Here is a 22,844-nt window from a genome sequence, read left to right on the forward strand (position 1 = left end):
TATTTGAAACTTGTCAAATGGGAGTTTTGCAATGCTACAAACCAGTTAATCGATAACATTTTATTGTGATGATGAAGCAGACGAAAAACAAGGATCACTTTTTTAATGATAAAAGTTTCCAATAAAACCTTAATTATACATGATATAATTATTATTTCAAAACTCCTATTTACCTTTAAAGTTTGAGAAATCGGCTCGAGATACACTTTTTGTTATATTCCATGGAATGCTCTTAACATCCCTATAGCAATTTGACAAAAAATCCATTAAAAAATGTCATCTGTGGAAGCCGTAGTTCTGTAAAAAGCACCACCAATCATTTTAGCCGGCCCGGCTAAAATAACTGGATGGCCTACCTGCCTGTCAGCCTTCTCTGTGCACAAACTTATCTCGTGCCCTCATTGGTCATGTGCGCGTTCGTGTGTGTTGGAGGAGGGGCTCTGTAAGGAAGTAGCAGATTTCTTCCGGCTGTGTATTTTCAGATTCTAGCGGAAGTAGCAGATTTCTTCCGGATGTGTATTTTCAAATTCTAGCGCACTCCAGCTGGTTTCTCCGGTTTCTCCCTATGGTTTCTCCAAAATGACCTACCCCACCTTTAAGGATAAGGTAATAGTTTTAGTGTAAATAGTGATTATATATGGAATGGATAAATCTAAATTATTTAAAATAATAAAGTAACTTATAGCTGACTCATAAAGCTTCTTTCAAAGTAACTCAACTGTGTTGCAGTTATGTAATTTCAATGGAGGATATTATTTTGGATCACAACCACAATCTCAACAACAGTTCTTATTATACATCCATGATCACGACAGAAAAACAACACTTCTTCACCCTTTTTCTGTAATTGTGGACAATTTCCTCTAAAACTATGCATGTTGACATTACTTGCTTTTATTTTGAAAATCACAGTCGATTAAGCAGTTGTATTCTTTTAAACTTGACTGCAATGTGTGTGCAGCAGGAGCGGAGCGTGTGTGTGTGTGTGTGTGTGTGTGTGTGTGTGTCTGTGCGTGCGTGTGCGTGTGTGTGTGCGTGCGTGTGCGTGTGTGTGTGTGCGTGCTAGTGTGTGTGCGTCCGAAAGGGACTTGCAGGGGAGTGGAGAGTGGAGTAATTCCAGCTCTCTTTAAAACAACTTCTCAGCACGGAATCCGTCCCGGAGTTTGGCACAGGAGTCCCCGACCATCTCTGCGTTACCCAGGGACTCTGCAGCGGGAATATTTTTTCACCACAGCATCAGAAATCTTCAGGATTTCGAAAGGTTTATTTCGGGGTGAAGGAAGGATTTTACGGTTCAAGGGGTTCACGAAGCTCAAGGAGAGACTCTGGAACACTTTTGGATTAATGTTTCTGTCGCTCTGTTTTTTTACTGTAAACTGATACTGCTCCTGGAGTGGACTAACTATGGTTTGTGGATTGTGTGCAGGACCTCCACAGTGTTGGGGAGCTGAATGCTGTGTGAGAGGGCTGGCAAAAGTTGTGGCTTAATTGAGTTGGCGACAGCAGGTCACCGAGCAGTGGCTGTGTGTAGCCGTCTCTTTCTCCAGACCTGAAGTGATATGTTTAACGCAGCGCATGATTGAAGATGTCTTTCTAATGCTGCTGGAGAGCAAAAAAACGGCGACCACCGGCTGCGCATGTTGTGCGCACCGTGCACAAACCCCCGGTCTTATGCTACGAGTGTAAATCGATGTGGCATCTCCCGAGACCCGGACGGGACCGACAGGACACATCCAAAACTGTCTAGGTTGTCGTATGTTCAAGTCGAAACGCGCAGGTCTTGTACGGCGACTCTGGAGAAGCCGTCTGGTCACCGAGAGCGACGGGCGGGATGGAAGCAGACGAGGTGAGGGGAGACGGGACGGGCCGTGTGGCAGACACTCAGGAAAGCTCCACAGACACGAGCAGTCGCCGGTGACACACACTGACCCGGCTCCGGGACTCACGGGGGAGGCTGTAGACCTGACAGAGAGCCCCGAGAGGGAGGAAGAGGAGCAGCCTGACGATGACCGTGCTGCGGGGGCCATGTGCGTCTCGGAGCACAGAGGCGCTCGGCGGGGACAGGAGGGCGACGGTAGGACGGTGACGTGTTGTTTGTTTGGGGAATGGGATATCATACCTCGGAGCCCATATTGCGCCCCGAGGAAAGACGGAGGGGGCGCTTGTCAGTGCGCACCGAGGCATACGGGGCTGGAGGAGGAACTTGCGAGCACTGCTCATGCTTTTTTGAAAAGACTCAAGGAGAAATCTCTGGATAGTTTGGTGAAGGCTGTGGAGACCAGAGGAGGGATACCCAGTGAGTGTGTCATGGTGCCGAGCAGTGAGCTGCGGCTCGGGGCTCAGCACATCTCTCCGCAGGACCTCCTGTGTAAGGTGTACCGCTGGAGCGACCTGCCTCTCTCAGGCCGCCTCAAAACGCTCAGCCACTGCCAGAGCTTCGGCGCAGGGGACGGGGCAAAGGTGTGCTGCAACCCCTATCACTACAGCCGCCTATGTGGGCCAGGTAAGGTCATCAACAGTGGGGGGGATTACAGAAGGCACTGAATCTATCTAGAGGAGACTTTATCCCTCAGAAAATACCTTTCAGCTTGATTAGTGACAATAATAGATAGCAATACGTGTATGGCATGTCACCCTGTCATTCTGAACTGTAAACAACACATTAAACATCACGAGGGCCCCTGGAACTCCCCAAGAACTCTGTTATTGTCCAAACTCGCAGAGTATTATTCTCAAATTGAAGTGCGTCATACATGTAATTAGATTTCATGCAACATAAATATTGATGGACCAGAATATAATTAATGATAATTAAACAACAACTCGACAACAATGTTGTTATTGTTGATTAAAGTGTAAGAAACACGTCACAATCATGAAAAAAAGACCCATTAAGTTAATTTTCTAATACCCTATCTATACGTTTCTTCATCTTATTGAAGCACAACACCGGAAAGCCATGCAAGAGAATACATATCACTTAAACTCTTCTCGTGTTTCACTGCCTGCCCTGAAGCTTTGCAACATTTTTATAATTCTAGCTTTTACTTTAGTCAACCATTACTTTGATTTCCTTTCCACATTCCAAACACATTACACATTTATTTAAATTTGCGTAAAACTTTGCTGCTTCCCACATCATCCAATTGAAGGTCGCTCTCAAGTTGCACTTAGGCTGTTTTTTCTCTTGACAAGGAGGTCCTCCTCTTGTTATTTAGGTGAAGGAGTGCCGATAATATACAGTTTGCATAGTGCTGGCGCCAGACTGACTCGCTGGGTATCTGACTGACTGAGGACTCCGGCAATTACTGGCTCTGCTCTTAAAGGGGCCGCAGCCACAAACCCAGGTCCACTTTGGACTGCAGGGACTCTCCCAGCAGCATTGGTTTTTAAGCTTACAGAAGCTGCTTTCATACAGAAGACATCCTGTCTATGTGGATCAACATTTCTGGCTAAAACCTTTATGAAAAAATTAAGAAAAGCAGAGGATCAAACTGAAAACTCTAAGAATCAAATACAGTTAGAAAGATGTTCAGTGGGATGATACACTTGCAACATCAGATTGGATCTGTACAATTTAACTGATAGGAGTTCAAAATCCAATCCATTTTATTTCTATAGCACATTTCTAAAAGGAAAAGAAAGACAATGCATGTTTACAGTTATCAAATCAAATCAGGTGTTATTTATATAGCACATTTAAAAGCGAATGTTGGTTGAGCCAAAGTGCTGTATATGTAATAAAAACACATTACTGGTTATTACATGACTTGAAAAATGGCTTACAAACATCACAATAAACGACAATAATTTAACAGAAATATAAAAATGCTTGTGTACATAATCAGTTGTGAAAGACTTTTGATTGTATCATTCAGCAGCTAAGCGAAAGCATAATTGGTTCTCGGTGTTCTTTCTCAGTTGCTCATTGAAGACCATACAGCCTTTAACTTAAAGTGGACCTATCATGCTATATTTGAATAATATAGTGTAGGACCATACCTATATAAGGCATATTTATACTTTTTATTTTTCAAAATACCAAACAAATCATGCATTTTAGCCATTCCTCATTTCGCTCAATTTAACACAGTCTTTTCATGGGCTGATTCTGTGAGAACAGCACCATCTACAGGCCCAGCATATGTACTACAGCGTCTCCAGCGCTTTCGAACGGCTACGTCCGTGGCTGTCTCCTCCTGATTGGTGGAGTTGGCCCAATAGCCGTAGCGTCACTTCTGTGACGTCATAGAAGTGTTCAAATCTGGATCAGTCTGTATCAGATCCGTTGCAGCCCCTTTTTTAGAGATTTGGGTATGGAGGAAAATAGAGAGGGTTGTGTTTTCTGACACTCGGTGAGTTCCCTGGAACACCGGGGACACATATTCATGTATAAAAGACATACAAAAGTGCATTTTGCATGATAGGTCACCTTTAACCTTAACTTGTGTTGTATTTCCAGAATCACCTCCTCCCCCATACTCTCTGTCCCGTTCAGACGAACACAAACCACTGGGTGAGTTTGGAACCACATTGTAAAAGAGAGGGTGCTCGTCACCATCATAATTTTAGACTGAAACACAAGTTATCTTTGAAATGCTGCTTGTGTTAAAGGGGTCATAGCATTGGTCGAGTTTTACCTGAGCTCATCTTTTGTTTTGATGTGTCTGACATCTGGAGTTTATAATAGGGAGGCTCTGTTTGTGCAAACAGGCAGTCTGCTCTGTAGTTTGAGGGACTGCATACAGTATGGTTCCAACTAATGCACATTCATTCATCTTTAACTGTCGTCCTCAAAGGGATACAGTGTGATCTTAAACTCTTTTTTGCTACAAATAATCAAAATTATTTGGTCATATAAAACTTAAAATAAACACATTTGATTAACTGTAGCCAGCAAAGGTTTGGTTTTTACTTGAAAAATGGCTTATAACTTACATCTGTCACCAAAAAACAAACTTTGATCAATATCTCACTCTTCTACTGTGTTTTTTCTACTTTCGCCAGACTCAAATCTGTCTTACACTGAACCTGAGCCCCCCCTCACCTCCAATCCGCCTCACCCAACGCCAAGAGACTACACAGGTGAGTCACTTGCTTCACTACTGCAGAGCAGCATGAACATTGTGACCAGGCAGATGTTTGATTCAGCAAAGTCTGAAGTTTGATTCATATGCTCTTTAGAAGTGAACTTTTTACCACAAAGAAGTTTGGAAGCCCAGATTGAGGAACTTTTGGAGTTGTGCATTCACAGACGCAGAATCTCATGCATGCAAACTCGCAGATCACGCATCCACTCTGAATGTTTAGATAGAAGGATTCATTACATTTATTGGAGTTATTAAGTTTTACTTTACTTTGTGTTTTCAAAGGCTGTTAAGACGAACAAAAAGTCGACAGCATAGAGCTTCTATTGTCAACGAGGCATGGGGGGCTTGGTGGGGTTCTGGGGTTTCTCGCTATCTAGATGCCACAGCAGTGTAGCCTTTCTGTCTCTCTTTCCCCGACTCTCCCTCACTCCATACGCTTTCTCCAGAGCAAAAATATTTCACTGGGATGAAGCTGCTCCCAATCCCCTTTGCCTCTCCAACCACCCATCCCCCTCTTTCCCTCTTTCTTCCCTCAAATCCCTCCATTCCTCTTGGCAATTGAGCAGTGGAAAGAGGCTGGCATTTTGGGGGCGGGGGAGCCGAGCAGCTCTGATGAGGCGGAGGTGTAGAGTTTTGTGTGCGTGTATATGTGGAAAGAGGGGGGCCGAGGGCTGCGTTTGGACAGGAAACAGCCCCCTCTAGATGATGAAACTGGAGCTTTATTTGTTTACGTGCTGGGGTCGGGTGGAGAGGTCCTTGTAGCGTTAGAAGAAACCCACAAACCCACTCGATCAAGCCTCCCCGGACTCACTTGTGGACGGTGTTGAAAGGTGAATGGGCACCTATGAAGTCTGCGTAGTGTAAGTCACCACATCACCGGCCTTTCTGAAGAGTGTGCTGCTCCCCTGTGAGACTTTTTTTGGAATTGTTTGTCCCGTGGTGGTCGAGTCCTCCTGTTGCACACATCACCACTTTTAGAAGATATAAGGTATTACATATGAAAAAATTAAATGTTTTGCTTGGATCAAGCTTTCAAGGTGTTTAATTTCCCAACATGAAGGCCTGAAAGTAGTTCTCAAGCCTTCCCTTATGCTTAAACCTCTATTTATCATTTACTTTGTAAACCTAAAATAATCCGTCTACCCACAGTGTGTACCTTTTTAATTGTAGAATGTAATTCACAAACAAATGCAGACAAGATAAGTCATTGACATGTCTTTTTAATATTACAAATCACACTCTTTGACCTCCATTACACACTTTTGGGTTTTGAAAAAATCTGCCTAATTTCAAAATGACTTTAAAGATGATTTAATGGAGAACAGTGTTATTATTAAAAACGTAATCATCAAAAATCTATTCAGTCAAGGTCACAGGGGAGAGGATACATTTATTGTCTGCCTGTTGAAATGAGTGGAAGTGGATCAGTTTTCTGTTAAAATCTGTTATGTTTGTGTGATTTTCTGTGTGAGTGTGTGTGTGTGTGTGTGTGTGTGTGTGTGTGTGTGTGTGTGTGTGTGTGTGTGTGTGTGTGTGTGTGTGTGTGTGTGTGTGTGTGTGTGTGTGTGTGTGTGTGTGTGTGTGTGTGTGTGTGTGTGTGTGTGTGTGTGTGTGTGTGTGTGTTTGTGTGTGTGTGTGTGTGGTCTCTGATCCCCTACCCCCCGCACCAGAATGCTGGAGCTGAGAACTGGAGCTCAGGCCAAGTGCAAGACTAGGAAAGAGACTAAACAGACGTGGCCAAGTATTCTGCGTGGAGCTTTTGTCTTCAACTCTGACAAATATAAAACTTTTCATTTGAGTTACAACTGGTATAATAACAGGACATATGCCGAACATAAAGCTTGCATAAAAGAATATACTTTAGCCTTAAAAATACAAAGCACAAACCCCTTTATGTTAGTAATCTTTCAAGAGTGTACATTTATCTGTTTATGCAGGTGATCCTCTGGTGTATTTTTAAAACCCTGTGATGTTTTCTTCAGAACAAATACAAGCATTGAACATGTACTCTGGCACTTCAGCATCTTTGTTTTATTCCTATATGTATCCTAGCTTTAAGGAGAAAAAAGGCTGCAGCAGCAGGGTGTGGTCCATACATACCTTTGCCCTGGCCTCTTTTATCATTTTCATCAGCTAGCGCTCCCTTTAAACCGCAGCAAACAGCAAGGCTTTGAAAGGGGAAATGTCTGCTGGAAGTAGGCTTATATCTACATGTACCGTACCTCTGTGACTCCAACACAAAGTGTCATTCAGCTGTTTATTTTCTGTGTGTGTGTGTGTGTGTGTGTGTGTGTGTGTGTGTGTGTGTGTGTGTGTGTGTGTGTGTGTGTGTGTGTGTGTGGGTGTGTGTGTGTGTGTGTGTGTGTGTGTGTGTGTGTGTGTGTGTGTGTGTGTGTGTGTGTGTGTGTGTGTGTGTGTGGTGTGTGTGTGTGTGTGTGTGTGTGTGTGTGTGTGTGTGTGTGTGTGTGTGTGTGTGTGTGTGTGTGTGTGTGTGTGTGTGTGTGTGTGTGTGTGTCCTGATAGAACCCCTATGTGAGTCCTGCGAGACGATCTTATCACTAACTCAGACAGAAATTCCTCCCTTTCTCACACACACACACACACACACACACACACACACACACACACACACACACACACACACACACACATACACACACACACACACACACACACACACACACCACACACACACACACACACACACACACACACACACACACGCACGCACGCACGCACGCACACACACACACACACACACACACACACATGATTAGCTGGAATGAAGTCAAAGTTCTGCTTGTTAACTTTCATAATTTGATATATAACTATAGTAAAAGCTGAATGCTTGCTGTATTGTATTTAACATAGCTACTGTGGAGTATCTGCAGTTTTTTCCCTGAATGTCATTCCCTGTTGTGATACAGCATTACATGTTTGGTATTGAAGATGATGAAAAACGCTACTGCAGCTTCTACAGACTGAAAATGACGTCTGCAGGAAAGATGTGTCATTAAATTGATAAAAAATTACAAAATAAATTCCCTCCCAATAAAATCGGGGCTAACAATTGCCGTTTTATCCTATGACCTCCGTACAATATCTGGAGAATAAGGCACACACTTTGTCCGGGTTTCCCTTTATCAGATGTAGCACACATCAGGATTGTGTCAGATAAATACTCAGTTTGGTTTTGAGGAGGGGTAAAGCCTGGGTAAAACATACCAAAAACAGGATATGTCTGTAGAATCAGTTTTTCACAGGGGAAATCTCTAAGCACCACAATACTTATATACTTCAGAATGCTATTTTGACACATATTGTACCATATAAATACAGGGGTCACATGTTAAAATCAATATTTCAGTTTTAATTTAGTTTTTCTACAATTATGTTTTGTTTATTAAGTCCAGAGAAAGTCAATTAAACTAGTGTTGGGTTGGTTTGATAAAATATCTATATAACTTTACTTAATATTTTTATAAATATTTTCTCTGCACTCAAGGGAATATCAATCATATTTGTTATTCGATTTTTGATGCTGCCCAAGTTCATGATGGGATTTTGATTAAATTAAGATTAGTGGTTCAACTCTCCTATAAACACAAATGAGACTGATGAGAATGATGCCATTTGTATCTGAAATAATCTTCGAGTGTACGAGGACAATGCCAAAAGAGTTAGTGATGTCCTTGTCAGCTCTCACATCATATGACATCATTGTACTTGTCAAACGTCTGTCCACCTTGTTGTCATTAGGCTCCGGCTTTCGGACATGTGGAAACAAGTAAACCAATGATACTTAGTGGACATTAGTATGGCCTCGATGCACTGAAGTAAGACAAGAAGACTGCTCCCTCTCTGCCCTCAGTAATCATATTTTGGTGGCTTGTTTGCTTAAGCAGAGCAAGGTATCAGCCAAACATCCTGTCTCAAAGCCCTGTCTGCACTCGCTGCAGCATTAACCCCATGAATTGGCCCTTTGACTGATGGGGCACGGCCCAGGAATGTTGGGAAATTGGGAAGGTGAGGGGGAGTGAGGGTCTCGGAGTGAAAGAGGTGGGAGGGGGGATCAGGGGGTCTGACTCTGGAGAGACCTGATACATGTTTGAACATATCGCCGTTAATACTTAAGAAACACGGAGCTGAACTGACATTCTTGGAAGCTTGGGAGACAATTTTAAGAGTTTGGCTGCACCGTGCTGTTTTAGTGAGTTTAGCTCAGAAAGTGTGAAGCTGTCCAGGTCAGTCCAGGTTGACACAGTTGGACATGGTTTTTGTAAATCATCTGCTGAGGCTCGCGAGTAAAGACTCGAGTCACAGACGCATGAATATGAAATAAGATACCTTTGTAGAATTCACTTCAATATTGTGAAATAAGTGAAAAATAGCACAGAGACAGAAAGTATACAGCCAAAAGATGCTGCGTCCACTGAGAATGTATCAGTGTAAGTCTGGACGGGTCCTCTCAGTGACCTGAACCTCCAGCCTGTTTTCTGGCACGCGTACAACACTTGCTCTTATGCCTGACTGAGACACATTAGACTATGGAATTCAACATCAAGTGCTGGCCCATTAAGCATTTGCCATTTCCTCAAATATTTTCCATCACTGTACAAGCAGGGTACGCAGCACACAACTCACTCAGAGCTCTGTTATGTCCGTCTGGTCAATTTCTCCTGAAGTCTTTGAATTTGTTCACATTTAGGCTCACTACCAAAATGTTCACAATGTTATTAAAACCCTGTCTCCTGGTTTAAACACAGCTAATGTGGAACAATTGTAATGAGGAAATGTTGTTACCGAATGTAACAGTGAAATGTTTACTGACAAAGTATTTTATTTGTTTTGCCCCCAAAATGGCAGCTCCTGCGGTACAATATCCATTCATTTTGACTACCGCATTATTACAATTTTTATGGTTGGTTCTGTCAATGCCAACACTTTTTAAGGAACGATTATGATCTCTGTTTATAAAGATTAAGTCTGAAGCGATTTAAATCATGAAAAACAGCATTATTATCAACATTTTTATTAATACCACAATCTTGCCTTGACCTTGACCAAAGTGTTTTTGTTGCCTAACTCTAACCGCAGACGGGAGTCAGGGTGCAAACCCCGGTTTCTCTTGTCAAAGTCCTGCTCTTTGTCCATCCATCATCCAACACGAGCACCTTTCTATGGCTCCAGGAGTAATTCAATGTAGAGTGTTTGTCACCACAACTCATGGGAAAACAGTTTAGTACTTTATTCATAATTCAAATTATTTCCATGCCATAGTTTGTTATTATCTGTAAATAATCACAGTAACAGTAAAGTCGAGTTAGATTTCAGATGTTTTAAAAATGAAACTTTACTGCTTTAATGTCTGATGGTTTGTTTGTTCCTTTTGAACTAGAAACCATTAGCTGATCCACAAATGTTATAAAATAAGAAATGAATAGAGAGATAATTAGAAAGGGGAGAAGTGAAATGAAAGGTAATATTGATGTTCAGAAACAGTCAACATTCATACCTCTAAAATACTTGTGCTCCAAGTATTTGAGGATGTCTGAGGTTGAGCAGGAAAGGATATTTGATATCATGTGTAACGTCAAACCCAGATCTAAAAGGAAGAAACAAAGCATAAATGTATACATTTAATTTCCTATTTCTTTTATCATTTTAGTTTCTGGGGGTTGATGTTGGTCTTTTGTACATTACGCCTTCGTAGACGCAGTACTCCTTCATGTCTTTGTTAACAAAATGTTTCAAGAGGCAGGTTTTTTGCTGCATGCATTCATGTTCTCAAAGCCTTTGATTTTGACTGACAATGAATCAAGAGCCTTTGACCTTTTTGACATCAGAAACAATTGTGATTATCAAGTAGAGACTGTCTTATATTTTGCAGATCATGTGTTCATCAGCTTTGTTCCCATCTATTGCTCCTCTTTCCTTCGCGTGTTCAGACCAACTTTTACTGTTCTTTGTCTTAGTGTTAATTCTTCTTCTCCCCTTGCAGCCTCTGCTGTTTGTTGTACGCACATTTTAGCTCTCTTTCTCTCTGTCTCTCTAACTCTTATACTCGCCCCCTCTCTTTTAGTCCATGTTGTCAGGCCATCACAATTTAAAATAAGGTTTAAATTACAGGACTGGCTGTGGCTTTCCGTTGTTCCCTCAGAGTTTTTGCCAACCAGCAATTTGGCTTTTAATGGAATCCTGCCATGCTGCTGAACCTAAAGATTCTTTGCAGATGTCGACAGGCTCTCTGACTCTAAGAAATGTAGGAAACTGTCGTCTGTGCTGCAGAGTGCAACGCTGTGTTAGGACTCGGGAGTGAAGAAAACTTTTGAAGGAGTTTTCAAACGATTGAGCTGCCTGTTGTTAGTGAGAACAATTGAGTGTTTGATTGTGCTGAGCATTCACCCATGATAGTGGAAACTAAACTGACTAAGACGTACAGTATTTAAACTTCACAAGTCAACTTACACCAACCCGATACATCCCCAGGTCTAAATCACCTGTCAGCTCACTGCTTGTTTTTAGTTCCGGCATCTTCTTTACACTCTAAAAAAGAATTCAGGCGACCTTTCACCTCCACTTAATTAAATGCATGGTTGCAAGATAAAAATGTGAGTTAATTGATTTAGATAAACATTTTAAGTTGCAAACATTAATTTATAAGTTGTGTTGACGTAATAATGTTGGTAATTACATCAACTTAATATTGTGTGTAATTTGAACTCTGATTTCTGCGTTAATTGACTTAAAACAAAATTCAAGTTGTAGTAAGTAATGCAATTGGCTTGATAACTTCATTGTTCTACACCTTGAGTTAAGGATTTCAAGTCCACTCCCACTTAACATGCCTGGACAAGTTCCGACAGTTAAGACAAATAGAAATATACAAAGGACATTTTAAGGTGAGTGTCATCTTTTGTCATTCAAATACAGTGGATAGCCTTGTAGTTGCACTGAATAGGCAAATTGCTGTTTGACCAACATCCTTTGAACTGTGAATAGTTCTGTGAGAGGATACAAAGTAGTAGAGGCTACTGTGAGAGTAAAAATACTTTGGTTACTATTGTGATATCGCTTTTTATTAAAAATGAATCTCTGTGAAGCAGATCAAGGACATGCTTCTTGAGGTAAGATCGTTATTTAGAGTTGTCATTGAAATGCAAGTTGTTGGCAGTCACCCATTCAGAATATATTCATTTAGGTCATTTCTCTTTTTTTTCTTTTTCAAAAATAGCACAATACAATTGAAGTACGCAGAGAACTATAGCCATCCGCTGCCTTGTCGTGTACCTTGGAGAAAAGGAAGAGGACCTTTTCAAGGAGTTTAGCAACGTAATTAAAAATCTTGAAATAAACTAAAATCCATGTCATGACACAGGACAAAAGCACTGCTCTCTGTCAGTTACATTTTGAAGCATATTGCACTTTTGGCCACACCCCAATCAATAATATCTTAGCAACGTTCAGCATGGATAGGTGTTGACAGCAATGGCATGGGAAAAGGATAGTGTACAATTTGAAAAGTGGCTTCTGCTCTTCACTCAACCAGTTCAAATATTGTATGGAACCTGCAAAAAAGATGAGAAGGTACACTAAAACTTGCACGGTTGTGATTGACAAAATCTGTCCACATGCATTTAAACACTAGGCAAAGTACTCAAAAGCACCTCTGTGTGTCTTCAGGACCACATTGCCATGACGACACGCACATGCAGACTCAATAGCTGAAAACAATACCAGCGTTGCTTTAGCAGCTGGTAATAATGGCTCTGAATTAGCTAAGAGTGACAGTTTAAAAAGTGCAATTACCTAATTCATTATCTCTTATGCGCTAACCTATTATTTAATGTGCTTCAAAAGGACATGAATATCGCCTTCATCAGTGACCGGTCCACCCCAGGATCTACCATACGTTGGCAACCATGAATGAATGAGCAAGCATTCTGCGTTCAATGTGTTCATACTGTTTGAAATAATGACTGTCGGCAGTGTAAACATCTTTGTTACATCTGTTGTCCAATTGATGTGTGTGATCTGCAGATTGGTGGCCATTGAGAGTTTGTTTCTGTAGTTTTACAAAAACTTGACAGATTTTATATATTTGGCACTGGTTTTAAATATGCAAAGGCCTCTAAGTTCGTTGTGATGGCAGCATTTATTTGCTGTGTCCCCGTTTCCCATGGTAATATGGCTAATGTGTTTATTTATTATTTATGAGGCAATTTAAATGTGTGTTATTTATCTTTTTTCTCAAGATTTAAATGAAGCTCAGCGCAAGTTCTTTCAGGAAGACTGGGTGTATATACATTCACTCCGCAGCTGCATATAATCAGCTCATCACAGGCGTTCTCTTTAACCTATTACATTTCACCTCAATCTCCAGCAGCCAATCAACGTGCTGCAGCCAAACTATAAAATGGTTCTCCTCTCTCCTGCAGTCAGCTGTGATTGCAGGTGTTCATGCGCCTTATCATATGGCATGTGTCAATAAATGTTCAAACAAAATGAAGTCTCTCCTGATTGAAACATCATGTGTTGAAATAAACAACTGGAGTTCAAAATAAAAAGTGAATTGCCTAATATTTTTGTTGTGGAATCAATTAATTTCTTTCTGTAAAAGGCAAAAACATGAAAAAGCTAAGAAAAAAAACTGTTGAATACAATATATTTGGAGCAACTTAATTTATAAATGGTTGTCAACTTAAAAACGTGTGTTCACAATGATTGTAATTAAGTACATACAACTTAAAATTCCTTTTAAATCATACGTTAAAACAAGTTGGAACATCTTAATTTTTGGAGTAATCAACTTAAAAACTTGTATTTCGAATGAGGGTAATTAAGTACATACAACTTGAAATTCCTTTTAAATCATGTGGTAAAACTAGTCGGAACAACTTCATCTTTTGAGTAATCAACTTCAAAACTTGTGTTTATGCTACCAATTATTAAGTAAGTGGTAATTAAAAACACCTCTGATTGTAGAGGAAAAGCCTTCTCCCCTAACTCAAATAACTTTGTTGCTTTAATACAATTTCATTAGAAGTTGTCTTAACTCAATAAACATCGATGCAAACTGTTACGTTGATTTTCTTTGATGAGCCAAGGCATTTGTTTTTAGAGTGTACTGTTACTCTCATCTCCTTTACAGTCATTTCCATCTGGACCAGGTAACTGCTTACTGCAAAACATCTTTGATTGATTGCATTCTACCTGCACTAAATGAAAGACTGAGAAAGTAAGCAACCACCTAGTGAACGTAGTGAAGTATTTAGCTGCTAAAGAGATAGATATTTGTCTTGGGATTTACTGGAGACACAGTAGTACATCAGGTTGAGTTGCTTCACTCCCAATTTAAAGTAGATTTCATGAGGAAAATGTGGGAAATGTTTACATGCAGTGTATTGTTATAGTACACGTTCTCTGAGGTAATTACTAAATCATCCTACAGTCTGCGTGTCCGGCGCTGACTGTGCAAGTTACGTAAAGTGATTGTGTATTGTATTGTCCACAGTCTTGTTTTTCTATACCACTGAACTTTCCCATTTAGATAATTCTCGCAAATTTTAGAAGGAATTTCCTTATGCCTTCTTCATGGAGGAACAAATGAATCTATTCCACCGATAAATGTGTGTAATTATGTGGTGAGGATTGAAGGCCATATAATGGACCACGTGAGGCTCAATGAGAGACTTGTCAACTTGACCCCTGTGACTGGCTGAGCGGGGGGAGGAAGTGTCGAGGAAGAGGGCCTGTCCAGGAATGTGTTGGGAGGGGAGGCCTGTCAACTGCAGAGCTCCGCTTCTCTGGGTCTGCTTATATGTCTCTATTCAGATTTAAAGGTCACCTATTGTGCAAAATCCACTTGTTCCTGTCTTTTATACATCAACATGTGTAAAGAGATTCTGAAAGTTTCAGGAAAAAAGATTTGCTCTCTTTCTGTCCTGATCCATTTATATAAAAACCTGTCTGAAAATGAGTTGATCAGATTTTGGCCACTTTATGATGTCATAACGATTTGTTGGCTTGTGTAACCATTGGCTAATAACCAACCAAGGTAACACCTCCCACCTTATCACCTGAATCTCCTCCTAGAGCACCATTGAGTTCTTTTCAACCAAATGTCTCTCAGAGGGACGTTGGGAGTGGCTCCTTATTTTCATCTAAAGTAACAGACAGAGAATCAGCATTTTTGAAACAGGGCTGAAACAGAGAGGTTTATGGGATGCTACAATGATCTGTTTGGTGCTTTGAGCCAAACACTTCAGAGACATGTTTTGTATATATCTGAGACCTATAATATATTGATGAAAAACTGTATAATAGGGGATCTTTAAATCATCTATCTATAAGTTGTTAAGTCTATAAACTTTGTTGTAAGTTAGTCTGAAAGTTACAATCTACTGTACAATTGTCCTTACTGAACTGTCTTAGTCCAGCCTGATTTATGTCTCAGTGTCATGACACCTGGGTGTGCGTGTCTCTGGTGCCTCAGTAGGTAACTCTTGATGGAAATGTAATCACATGTATAGGGGCTTCTCAGGCTATGCACACGCCACATGAACTGTGAAAGAGCCGCTATGATTGTTGATAGTGAAGACAACATGTAACAGGCTGAAGATGAATGTTCTCCTTATCAAAAAATGGTCAACAGATTAGCTCATCCTCATCTAGCAAAGCCATTTCCAGGGCAGACTTTGATGTGATTGTTTTCCCCACTGAACATGATTACATCAGGACCAGGAATGCAGCAATCGATCAAACAATCTCCTCTAACACTGGTGCCACAACATTGAAGAGATAGAGCCTGTGCAGGACAATAAATCACTTCATGCTGTAGCTGCTGTGACACCTTAATGCACTGGAGAAGTATCATTTGGGATTCAGTCCCACCCTCCAACTGCTTAGCTGGTTGAGTTGCACAAAAAAACTGTTGCAAATGTTGCACTGAACCTGAACTTCAATGAGGAAGTTATTTATGTATTAGGGTTGATTTACAATAACACGCAATCAAAATTAATTCTGTTTACTCAAACTAATTTAGCTTCAGATCTTTCTTGTTCAAAAACTTGCCAATAGCTTTTAGCTGCTCATCAAGCCTTCTGACAAATGGGAATAATAACTCAAACAAATCCTTGCACTGTGTTGCCATCATTTAGTTTATGTAAGAAGTGGAATCAATCACTGTGAGGTCTCCAATTGGTTTGTGCACTACAATATCCAAGCCTTGATTTTGTAAATGTGGCCTGCTACGCAGCTCTACCCAGCTTTATTTTCTGTTTTACTCCAAATGGGACTATCATTTACAAAATGCACGTCATGCTGTACTGATGAAGATTTGGAACTTGTGATAGAGACCGTTAACGCGATAGGAACATCTTTAGTGAGGTCATACTGTAGATCAAGTGAGAAGCAGGGTCATTTTCTCATAGACTTTAAGGAACTCCTGCATTGGCTCCACTTGGTTGTGGGTAAGTTGTTTGTTAACTGCTTTTTCATTGTGGATCGTTATTTATGGATAAGGAACAGTTTACAACCCTTTTTATGCGTCAGAGCAACTTATTCTAAAATTTACCTGCAGATTTGTTATAAATTTGAACTTGCAAAAGTACCATCTCCAATAACAAAGTTGTTTTGCATGGAAAAGAAACCAGACTGCATCAATGAGAGAGCTGTGTTTCTGAACAACAGCGACTTAACTTTGTGCACGTTCTACAAGATCAAGTTGAGTGATTGGCTGTAAAAGGATATGTCACTTTGTAGAGTACTTTTAGTTGATTGAATTGAACCCAGAACTCTCTACAGTTACCTGGCTGGATTCATGTTTTCGCTTTCTCTGTTTGATTGTAAATGCTTTATATTTTTCAAGTAGCCAGTGTTAAAGGTCAAACTTGTGCATTAAAACACATTCAATAACTTGGAAATGTGAATTCTGAACAGAAGTGTTAATCATGTAGCTGAATTTGAATTTCAAATGTTATCAATTGACAACAAAAACTTGGTGTCTTGGTGGATGACACATATCAGACATGACAGCAAAATTAGTCCAGGTAGCAATGATGTATGCAAAGATTCCTTAGCTTGAGTAGTCCGGCACTTGGAAGTAGAAACAGAAATGCAGGAAACTGGTTACTTTCTCTCTTCCTCTTCGAAGAGCTTTCCAAACTACCTCCGAACACGTCTTCCCAGGAATTTTACAGGGACACACAGTTACTTTCCTGTGGCTCGGTTGACCTGCAGGTTCAAGGAATGCGGTCGTCTGTTTGTATGAAATAATGGATCGGTGTAGAGGATTGTATTTCTTGTGCAGACGCAGAGGAAGATGTCTGGCTGCAGACTGCAGCAGGCTCCATCGCAAGATCAACTTTACAATGGAAAGAGAGGGAGAAGGAAGGAGTGTGTGTCTGCAAAAGTATTTGTGTTTGTTTGTATGTGTTTGTGAGCCCCGTTGTGTTGGACTGTAAAGCCCATGTCTGGCGATAACGCAGCCCTCTGATGGTAGAGATAGTCGAGACGCCAGTTTAAATGTGGCTTGCTGGATTGAAGTTGCCCTGTAATGATAGTTGTCTCAAACAACACAGAACCTACCATTTGTAGCCAGGGAGGGGTGTTTTTATTTTTTTCCCCCTTATTTTGTCTTATTCCTACTTTTTTAGAGCTCTGAGAGGAAATTTGAGGAAGTTGAATCAAAACAAAGCATCTTAGAGCCGGCCGACAATGGTCAGTAGCTGAATTCTATCCTCCTCTGTCGTCCCTCCCCTCCCTCTCCACAACCCACCCACTTCTTTCAGCACAGTGGAAGAGTCTAATAACTGGAGGGGAATCTAATCCTTGGCACTGGATGAAAGACGAGGGTCTCCCTCCCTCCCTCTCTTTCTCACAGTCTCTTTCTCTCCCTTCATTTTTTCCGTGGAGGCTGGTTATGCTTGGCAGGTTCTCTCTCTCTCTTTCCCTCTCATTTTCCCGCTCCCTCTTTCACCCAGTCCCTCTTTTTTTTACTCCTCTACGTCCCCCTTTTTCCCCCTTTAACTTCCTCTCTGTGCAGGTTAGGTTTAGCGCGAGCGAAGTCTCCACTGCTCAGACTGAAGGGATAGAACTAAAGTTAGGGATCTAAAATAAATAGTTGGGCATTTTTGGGAAATATGTATTTAGTTTTCTCAATCAGAATTAGAATATTGATCCCATCTTTGTATTTGCTTGTTACATATGGTTACTTTGCTTAGCTTATTAACAACACTGGAAACACAAAAGCTGCTAGCCTCTCTCCAAACTTTAAAACATTTGTATATAATTGTTGTTTAATTTATGAATTTAAAAAGTCTTAAGATAACATTTCAATATGGTGTTGCCTGATTGTAGGCAAAAAGGACTTTACACGAACAAATAATCTAGGACACCCTGATTTTTTTCGTACATATGAGAGGAATGATGATGTCACATTTTAGCTGTTTCTAGCAGCTCAACATAGCTGGTTATGTTGAGCTAAGCTATGATAACCATCTGCTTCCTCGGGCTACATTTATCATACAGATAAAACATAAGTGGATCAATCTTGTCATACGCAACATTCAACAAGAATGTGAAAGGTATTTCCCAAAGTGTCTAACCATTTCTCTAATATCTGAGAAGAAAGAGAAAAGATGTGTGTTGCTGTCATTGTTTGAAGTCCAGGTTGCACAGTCTGTGGGGAGACATCCGGGAGCTGCCTGCTTGACCCGTTAACTTTGATTGCCATTGCTTTTTATCAGTGCAGAAAACAAAGCCAGTCCATAAATGTATCTTTTTTCAATTACAGCAAGACCTTTTTTCACCTATCTCCCCACCTTTGTTTAAGTCTCCAAAAAAAACACTGTTTACGAGGGCGTTTCCGTGAGATTGGCACTAAGAGACAGTGATTTTGAAATGAAATAACAAAGGCTACTTATCTAATTGGTAAACAGAGCTGTTAAATGGTGGTTGGCGTAAACGCTTGCAGCGCGCTGTAATTGCTGCCAGCCCTCACATACAGATGTAGGCACGGCACGCACATTCACACAGTCTCACACTAACACGCGGTTTTTATACTTCCTCCACTGGAATATAAACATGCTGATAACCTCCAGTTTGAACCCGTCTTTTAAAATTCCATTGATGAAGTTTGGTCGCCCACCCTCCCCTTCCTCCGTCCTCCTCCCTCCCTGCTCTCCGTCAGTCTCACACGGCTCATTATACCTTTAGCTGGATGATATCCAGGCTGAGCATGATGACACTAAGAACTGTGCCAGAAACATTAAACATGACATGCTGTACCACTCGCGCTGCCAAACTCTGGACGAAATCATGATGAAGTGGTTTAACTTTAAAACATATCACTCAATCTTCAGAAAACTGTGGCTCTAAATGTGAAAGTCAAAAATGCATTACATGTAAGACCAGATAGAAGAAACACGAGTTACATCAAATCGAAGATACACAAATAAACTGCATACAAAATTGAAAAGCATCATACTCTTGACTTCAGGTTTCATTAGAAACTTAAAAGCCAGGATTTAATAATATACTGTGTGCAGCATCATTCATTATATGCTGGAAATTAAAGTGTACTATGTCTAAAAAAAAAAAAAGTCCCAGTTTGTTTTATGTCTTCTTTGGGAATTAATTTGATTGTGAGCTCATAAAGTCTCCCTGTGTTTCCCCAGACATGTTTGTGTTGCCTTATTACAGGGAAGAGCATGCCTTGTAAAAGTGTGTGTGTGTGTGTGTGTGTGTGTGTGTGTGTGTGTGTGTGTGTGTGTGTGTGTGTGTGTGTGTGTGTGTGTGTGTGTGTGTGTGTGTGTGTGTGTGTGTGTGTGTGTGTGAAAAGAGTTAGAAAGAGATAGAGTGAGAGAAAGAGAGAGATCCTGCTAGCTGAGCAGCCTGCTCTCTTATTGGAGCGCTGTAAAAACTCCAGACCGCAGGAGTTGCCAGCCTGGAATTCACTAATGACACACGTGGGCCTCAGATGAGAAGTGCAATTGTGTGTGTGTGTGTGTGTGTGTGTGTGTGTGTGTGTGTGTGTGTGTGTGTGTGTGTGTGTGTGTGTGTGTGTGTGTGTGTGTGTGTGTGTGTGTGTGTGTGTGTGTGTGTGTGTGTGTGTGTGTGTTATAGTCATACTGTTTGGATCAGGAGCCTCAATTTGTGTGTGTACGTGTGCATGTGTGAGGCCCTATCTCATAATCTAGTGTGTATGTGTGTGCTTGTATTTGCTTACAACACTCACACACATCTCCTCCGACTCCAAGTTCAACGCACTACCACTGCCTCTGTTGCCCCATCCCCCCCGAAACAAAAATGGCGGCTGTGCAAACATAACACACCTAGCCTAATCTCGGTCCTGGTTTCACCCAAAAGCCGCTTGTTAATGGGAGAAGGGCCGCAGCCATTATGGCCCCTGGTGGATGAAGAGGGGGTGCTTGCGGGAATATGAAAGGAATGGGGCCACCGGCACATGGGTCTTTAAATCCTCTGTGTCAATAGAGTCTCTGGAGCAAAATAATGGCATCACTCTGTGTGGGAGTTAATTTGAGCTGATAGCATGAGGGCTGGGGGGTCAAGGGTTCACGGGCTTGCGCTTGGTTGACAGAGACCTGAATGCTTTCTACCCCCCCACTCCCCTCTCTGCTGGTCCTCTTTAACCCGGGACCTGAAGGAGTGTTATGGAGGGAGATGATGAGGGATGTCAGGGGAGGAAGTGGGCTGTTTAGTGTTGACCGTTTTAGCCGCCTTTTCAAAATATTCAGATGAGTGACAGATTGAAGGAAAAACTTTAAACGAATGAGAGAAGAAACAGTGAACACAGACGCTTCCCTGCAAAGCAAAGGTTCACCGTGTTCACCTATTTTGAAACACATAAACACGCCTCCAGGCTGCGGAAACATAATTCCTGCAAGCCTCACAAAAGGTTGCACTGAATTTGAATTCAAGCAGTGCAAGAAATCATTTACTTTTGTCATGTGAAATGGAAATAAAAGCCATGTTTATCTTGCTGCTGTTTGATTGAAACAGTAGATTGTGGATTTGTGGTTTTTGTTTGAGGGTTGCTTATGTTCTGCTGAATTCTGACACTAGTCGTGGTCCTGTTGGCATAACTGGTATGAGTATCGATAAGCATTGTTCCAAAATGATGAGGGTTGGGTCATGTTCTGCTCACATAAACACTTGTCTTAGTGCATGCAGTCTTTTTTAACAATGCATATATTAATATTTCAACCTTTCCTCTTCACTCAGAAACTGGTACCTCCATCGGCTCCTCGACTTCCAGCGGACATCGCTCTCACTGGTGCAGCGTTGCCTACTGGGAGCAGCGCACACGTGTTGGTCGCCTTTATCCAGCCTACGAGCCCTCGCTCAACATCTTCTATGACCTACCTCAGGGCACGGGCCTCTGCCTGGGCCAGCTCCACGCCAACGCCTACCACAGCCGCCGCGAGGACCCGGGCAGCCACAGCACGGCAGGTCTGCACGGACACCACCGCCATGGAAGCGGAGGGAGTAGCAGCAGCAGCAGCAGCGGTGTGCAACAGATTCGCAGTAAAATCGGACACGGAATCGTGCTGAGCCGCGAGCCGGACGGAGTGTGGCTTTACAATCGCAGCAAGCACCCAGTGTTTGTACACTCGCCCACCCTGGACCCCCCCAGGGCTCGAGGGCTGAGTGTGAAGAGGGTGATGCCGGGCTTCTCCCTCAAAGTGTTTGACTATGAGCGCTCCAGCTGGATGGCGCAGCACGGCGTGAAGCCTGAGTGCCAGGAGGGGCCCTGGGACCCCCACAGTGTTCGCATCAGCTTTGCTAAAGGATGGGGCCCCTGCTACTCCAGACAGTTCATTACTTCCTGCCCGTGCTGGCTGGAGGTGCTGCTCAACAACCTCAGATAGCACACACACACACAGACTCACACGAGGCTTCCTGACCCATTATCCTTATTGTACTACCTAGATTTAATATAAAGTTTATATATTATATAAAATATATTATACATGTAAATACTTGAGTCATTTTTACAATGCAATTATTTATGTATAGTGTAATGTGTATATGGACAAAATGAAAAGGAACAAGAATATGCACTTTTGATTCTACGTGCATTACAGTTTCTCAGTGTATATTTTGCAATTTTAAACTGTACAAATAAGACAAAACCTGGTTTATGTTCTCATGATTTAGCAATTCCGTCAAAAGTATGCCATACACACATTGTCAATAAAGTATTTGTATTAAACGAAGGTTTCTGTGATGGTCTTAATAGCTTTAATGGACTCGTTGCTAGTGACAAACACTTTTGTATTTTCGGTTTTCTACAGGAGCAAACCAACATGTTCTTTTGTTACAGTATGGATGCTCTTTCAGTGTTCATACTATTGCTTCAAGGCACTTGTGAAATGTATACTTAAAGGTTGGAGGTCAAATATTTTGATTCCATTTCTTACATGTTTAGAATCCAGTTGACATTATTGCAAAGTGAAGACAAAACATTAACTGTGTTTGAATCAATTCCTCCTCTTCTCATAGCCATGTCTACTGAAACACCGCCATCACCAGTCTCTATCACAGTGGATGAAATAAACACAGCGATTTCGTGTCATTTTCAGTAATGAGACTAGGCAAAATTGTCTCTATCTGCAGTATCTTCCAGGGACACATTTGCATAAAGCACACCTCAACATCACTGATATCATAATGTAAATAAAAGAATGTAAACACAGTTACTATGCTGAGTATAATTAAAGCTCAACACAG

General features: G+C 41.4%; 1 protein-coding gene across 1 annotated transcript; it reads left to right on the forward strand.

Moving 5' to 3' along the window:
• The first annotated feature begins 538 nt into the window (after positions 1 to 538).
• LOC307028122 (mothers against decapentaplegic homolog 6-like) lies at positions 539 to 22,425 on the forward strand. The gene is made up of 4 exons (XM_079662913.1): positions 539 to 2,503; positions 4,463 to 4,516; positions 5,008 to 5,085; positions 21,336 to 22,425. The coding sequence occupies exons 1-4, from the start codon at positions 1,756 to 1,758 to the stop codon at positions 21,980 to 21,982; spliced, it is 1,527 nt and encodes a 508-aa protein (XP_079519039.1). The 5' UTR covers positions 539 to 1,755; the 3' UTR covers positions 21,983 to 22,425.
• The last annotated feature ends 419 nt before the right edge of the window (positions 22,426 to 22,844 follow it).

This window comes from Notothenia rossii (genome assembly GCF_949606895.1).
Source record: "Notothenia rossii genome assembly, chromosome: 2".
Taxonomy (NCBI): Eukaryota; Metazoa; Chordata; class Actinopteri; order Perciformes; family Nototheniidae; genus Notothenia; species Notothenia rossii.

Bases quoted from the DNA above. Each gene is read 5' to 3' on its own strand.
- LOC307028122 (XM_079662913.1), top strand. From the start codon at position 1,756: ATGTTCAAGTCGAAACGCGCAGGTCTTGTACGGCGACTCTGGAGAAGC. The intron at 2,504-4,462 runs GTAAGGTCATCA...TTGTATTTCCAG, and splicing joins CAGCCGCCTATGTGGGCCAG to AATCACCTCCTCCCCCATAC. The intron at 5,086-21,335 runs GTGAGTCACTTG...CTCTTCACTCAG, and splicing joins AACGCCAAGAGACTACACAG to AAACTGGTACCTCCATCGGC.